Consider the following 5,871-nt stretch of genomic DNA (forward strand, 5'->3'; position numbering starts at 1 on the left):
ACCATGAAATGTGCGTAGAGCTAAGATAATGGCAAAGGAGGAGTTAAGTTTGATAAAAACAAGAGTTTTAAAATGATCTTTGAATACAATGTTTCTTTAACTCTTGAAAAATATACTTTTAAGCGGTACGAGATGGCACAGATAAGAGTGGGGATAAAAAAGGCACGTGTCTTTATCATCCATTTCCATTACATTAATTTCCATACTTGTTTCACTTAGAGGGCATTTAGACAATGTAGAGATGATCCCGATTCATGTAATTGCTTAGCTTGCTGGTATTATGCCACGTGTTTAAATTACTTTGTATTTAGACTATGAAATATATTTTCAACTCCATTTCTTGTTGTGGTACATTCATTTTCGTGAAGTACTTTATTCCGAAAACAATTACAAGAATAATTAAATATGTTTTGTTGTTGTTGCAAATCAGGCACTCTCATCCTGAATAACCGTTCAGCAGGAAGCGGAGAGTGGGAGTGTGCGCGCAGTGAAGGACAGTGGCCTTGAACAAAACCGCCGGCTACTGAAGAATATGTACAGCGTTGCCGACCTGCTGGCTTCCCATGGCTTCAGGTCGGGCAGGAGGCCGACATCCGGCAGCAGCAGCAGCACACAGCCTCCACTCCGGATGGAGCCGCCCCGGTCAGGGCTGGAGCAGGGGTTTCCTGGCCAGGATGTGTGGCACGACGCACCGCCCGCTCCCCGCGCCACACGTCACTCCAGCCTGCCACTACAAGAGCACCCCGCAAGGGCCGAGCCCTCCAGGGAAAGGGCAGAGCTCGTAAGTGAAAAGGCGAACTATGAAGAGGGGCAAATGCAGCCCCAAAGCCCCCCTGTGACCATAAGGTGAGGAGCTCGCTGGAGAAAAACGCACCGTCAAAAAAGTTCAGCATTTTTAGACATCATTTCCTTTCTTTGACTGCTGTGTCATTTGCCTGAAATGAAATGTGCTTGTACTCTGTTTGAACAGCTGTAACATAATTTCCTTTGAGAAACGAACAGATTACACAAATGTATATGTATGCATATGCTGCTTATACAGTACTTACTGTATGCCTATAAAAAAAACACTGGCTTATGCATAGAATGTGACAAGAGTGCATTACGTCGACTATTAATACTTAAATAGAATAGGTTTCACCCTTTCTGGCAATAAACCAGGAGTTAAGATTTCCAAACACCACATAGATACCTTTACGTGATGCTTGAACACCCCTATCTAACACATCAATAGGCTGCAGGATTTATGCTGACCAGTCAAACAATATACACACATTTTAAACTATTAATTCTTACGTGCACAATTCTCTGCAAGTACTCTGATCACAAGAATCATTTTCAAATGTTAATCGATGCAGTTACATGCCTAGATATACACCTGTGGGCAGATTATATGAATGCCCACTGTTGGTGCAATTAAAATACAATATAATTGACCGAAATGAGAATCCCTGGTAAGCTTGCTGTGGTTGCATCCTGGCAGCCGTACCAGGCACATTATTTTATTTTTGTCTCGTTTTAAAGTGCTGCATGCATCATTTATGCCATGGATAGTTACTCAGTGGAACAACTGCAGTTCCCAGTTTTATTTGTTTGTTTGTTTTCCACTGCTGTGCTAACTTTACGCCACAACTCATTCGGCCACGGTTTGGTTTTACACTCTCATCATTTATGTGGGTGAGTAGAAAGTAATCACAATCAACTGGCAACAGGGTGGTACACCGGCTATGTGAAAGATGTACTCCTGAAGACATATGAGCTCAGACATGGTATGTTGAAGTTTGGATTTCACCAAGGCAACATCAACTTCACGGTCTTGGCTTCCGTTTTGGGGATTATTATGCTGATGTTCATGCCCCCACCCCACATACTGAAAGTTTCTTCCAAACCCATGAAATACCAATAAAATGTTGTCACCCTTGTAACAGACATGGCAAATATAATACAAAGACTGAGCCAAAGGGCATGTCTTGATTTGAAATGGCCCGTCGTTTTTCAATGAATGGTCTGCATCCGATTACGAATTGGCAGAGAAACTGCTTAAAAGACAGTGTTGTAAAATTCTTAAGGGGATGCGATGCTGTATACACTGTATAAGGCGTTCACAAAGACACTGTAATCCTTTTGAATATGATTAATTAGTCACCAGCACTTAAAATATTGTTCCAATAGTTAAACTCTTTAAGATGTCCTAAATGTTTCAAAAACATGTATAAAAAATGAATGCAAAACAGCATGCTCTACAAAACACACACTCGCACATGATTGATGTCTACCCCTGACCCAGGATTTAAGCAATGGCTCATTGAAAAGAAAAAGCAGAAAGTTACAAATGCTAAAAGCGTTCTAGTGTTGATGCAATTTGGTCACAATATTTATTTTGTTCTGCAGGAACTTTGAAAACCAGCTTCCATTATTGGAGGGATCCGATGAAAGCGTGAGTTACTGGCGGCGCCGTGGGCAGGATTTCAGCGTGCTGCTGGACTACGCAATCCACCAACCGCCTCATGTTGACGTCCCTCCGCCTGCCTACCTTGCAGGGTTACGAGATCAAGCCCCATCACACAACACAGTGCAGCATGGCCCTTTCAACCAGACTGCAGTGTCTCGCGAGGCAACCCCCCCACCGTACCCTGCAGTGTCTCGTGACTCGACTCTTCCCTCGGAATACTCTGGATTGCACGGCTACCCAGCTAATGCAGACACAATCCCACGCCCCAGCACCTACCCACAGCCTCCACCATACAAGGCTGAACCTCCGACCCTGGAATTATCTCAGAACTCTGCACCACAGACTACACAGCTGCAACAAAGTAAAATAAATCCAGACTACGCGTTATTGACCGATCAAAGTAAAAATATGCACAGGAATAGCAGAGAAAAAGGGAATTCCAAATATGTATCAAGCCATTGCTGTAGTGACTACCAGGACATGTCAGGGATGTATTACTCCTCAAGTCAGTGTGGTCAGGACAGCAAGGACATGTTGGTGAATCCAGGCAAAGGAAGCACTTCCCTCCAGGCAACATCAGATGCACATGCAATATTGTACACAGGAAAACAATACTTTGAAGCAACTCCCCTACCAACAGAGAAGATTGAAAAACCTCAAACATTCAGGCCTCCACCGCCAACATACGAGATGTACCAAATGAGAAGCAAAGATTGCTACAAGGGACCAACAACACAAGTTCAATTGAAAAACGTGTGTTGTCATACGAGTACACATGAAAATGGGCAATACAAGTCATCAGCAGAATTTCCCCAGACAGATTTATGCCTCCTGAATCACAAATGAAATATCAAAATGTACAGCTGCCCACATACATCAAACCACCAGATTACATTCCTCAATATAAAGAGAATACATCTCGTCAAAATCAACATGCAAGCAATGAAAACAGCATTGACTCTACTGGTGAAAGCAAACAAAAACTTAGAACAGCTCGTGTTGAATACATTCCATTCACAGACCCATGGGTGCGAATTGTCCCCAAGGCACACTGGGAAACTGAGCGCCAAAATCAAGACAATGGTCACAGTGTGAGGAAGTCTACAAATGACAACAATTCTGTAAACTACATTCATGTAAAAGAAGGCTAGACAAACAATTGTTGTACTCAAAGCAAATACCACCTCCATCACTTGTGTTACCTGTACTAAATCAGGATTCATATTTTTGGAGAAATTCGCAGTCAAACCATGAAATCAACAAGCATAAAATGCATTCAGATGACATAACGTACATGCAGTTAAAATATCCGGACAGTACCTCAACAAGTGCTGATCATGCATTTCACTCAAGAAAGGGCCACATACAAGAAACAGCAGGTGAACATAGATCTGTGTTGCATACAGATAAAAAGGAGGGTATTCTTCAGGGTGACAAGACACATGAAGCAAGTGGTGGTCAGATGCCACGTAGCCTGCTTGGAGTCCGGACCGGCATGCATCAGCGAGGAGCTGTGGGAGAAACTGTGTTCTGTTTGATCTCCGTGCCAAGTCAGTCTGTGGATGTGGATCAAGGTGGCATTTGGCTCCCAGATGTGTCAAACGGCAGCAGTAACGCCGTTCCCGAACACTCCCACCAGCACACGCAGTCTGCAAGTGAGCTGGAGCTGCAAGCACTCACTGGGAAAATGATCGCCGAGGAAGAGGCACGCAAGGCCAAAGAAAAAGCGGAGGAAAAGGCGAAAAAGCATGCATGTGAAAGCCAAATATTAAGTCACCCACTGAAATTTAGTTCTGAACTAAAAGGTGAAGCAAAAATGTATGAAACACCTCAAAAACCACTATCACAAAAACAGCTTAATAATGTTACCTTGCACTGTGTTCCAAAGCAGCTATATCCTGATGAACGAACATTTGTGTCACAGAAAAATAGACAAATTCATGGGCATGCTGTAGAGGTGGAGGGTAAACATTTCCAAGCCTCTAATTGCAGGTGGAAAACCCAAAATTCACAAAATACATCCCATATTACTGGTGAAACAAAAAATGAGGAAATTAAAAGTGAATTTGGATCTAAAATCTCCTCCAGGTCAGTCTCGTGCTGCTTGTATCTGAGGAAATGTAAACAACTAACATTTTCTATTTACCAACAACAGTATAATTAATTTGGTTTAACACATCAGCTTTCGTGGCCAATATCCATAAAGGTGTATTGGGTTAGATCGCGTAAATATAAATGTGTTAACACACCACCACCTGACAGCCAATTAGTAAGGTTTGTCGCGGAAACAAAATGTGCCAATTAGTGACTACTTAAGCTTACCAGTGTGTTGGAGAGTAAACCCACAACATTTACAATTTGAGTATGATGTTTTGCTGGTGATTACAACCAGCTTCAGGCGATTTTACAAAATGTAAAAAAGTTTGAATGTTTACCAAAATCCTTTATTATTGAATAATTGCCAGGCTAAACTATTAAAGTGGTAGGATATCAATTGGTTAACCTTTTACCGCATGTCGATATTCAAAGTTAATCATACCGCTTTATACAATTTGAGATCAAATATATATATATTGCCGTTTGCTTTGAGAATCTATATGTGGTATCAGGTTTTAAAAATTGGCAAGTTACTGCTTAAATTGGTAGCGTTTGATTTTAAGAATATCTTTGAACTGTTGAATTCCTATTGGGAAATAATTTGCCTAGTTCCTTCCTGTTTGAGCATGCGTATTAATAAAGATGTCGATACGAGTATTAACGTGAGTTTTCTTGCAGATTAATAAAGACCTGATTTGTTTTTAAAGATGACTGATCGTACGTTATTGCTACCATGTTTCCTTTAAAAAACACGGACGAGTAGACATACACACACGAGTGTGCATCCAAACACGACTGTATATACAGCGGTGTGCATTCACACACGAGTGTGCATGTGTTTCTACGCTTTTTAACGTTAATTTACTTCAGAACAATAAAGACCTGATAGGTTAAAGATGACTGATCGTCGCTTATTACTACAATCTTCATAGCGAACACGTGTGGAGGCGAGTTTCAGGCGAAGCATCTCCAGCACACAAGTTGACCCTCACCTGGCAGCATCGTGGCTGTCCGCTGGTCACACTCATGACGTCACACTCATGACGTCACACGCACGAGCTGTAGGGGCGGGGCTCTGTCTGCTCAGTGGCGCTGTTTTCATTCATTGAGCACCACGAGCGGGGAGTCTCATTCCTACCACGTTGCCCCTACATTCTTTGTACGACACAATATTAAAACTCATTTGTTCCAGTACATAATCATACACGAGTACACATATACACCCCCATGTACACACACCCACACACGAGTGGACATACACAGCGCTGTAGAAACATACACGAATGTGCATACACACTGCCTCATACATACACACACGGGTG

The 5,871-nt window shown here is 42.2% G+C and overlaps 1 protein-coding gene across 1 annotated transcript; it reads left to right on the top strand.

The window, feature by feature from the left end:
- Window positions 1–246: 246 nt before the first annotated feature.
- On the top strand, window positions 247–4,822 carry LOC133362605 (uncharacterized). The gene is made up of 2 exons (XM_061581530.1): window positions 247–846; window positions 2,392–4,822. Exons 1-2 carry the CDS (start codon window positions 533–535, stop codon window positions 3,296–3,298), a joined length of 1,221 nt encoding a protein of 406 aa, XP_061437514.1. The 5' UTR covers window positions 247–532; the 3' UTR covers window positions 3,299–4,822.
- Window positions 4,823–5,871: the final 1,049 nt, after the last annotated feature.

Source organism: Lethenteron reissneri, unplaced genomic scaffold (assembly GCF_015708825.2).
Source record: "Lethenteron reissneri isolate LAM-NWPU_2019-01 unplaced genomic scaffold, ASM1570882v1 scaffold_1544, whole genome shotgun sequence".
Taxonomy (NCBI): domain Eukaryota; kingdom Metazoa; phylum Chordata; class Hyperoartia; order Petromyzontiformes; family Petromyzontidae; genus Lethenteron; species Lethenteron reissneri.

Excerpts from the sequence above, each read along its gene's own strand:
- LOC133362605 (XM_061581530.1), top strand. The coding sequence starts at position 533 with ATGTACAGCGTTGCCGACCTGCTGGCTTCCCATGGCTTCAGGTCGGGC. Across the intron at positions 847-2,391 it reads AGCCCCCCTGTGACCATAAG|GAACTTTGAAAACCAGCTTC; the intron begins GTGAGGAGCTCG and ends TTTGTTCTGCAG.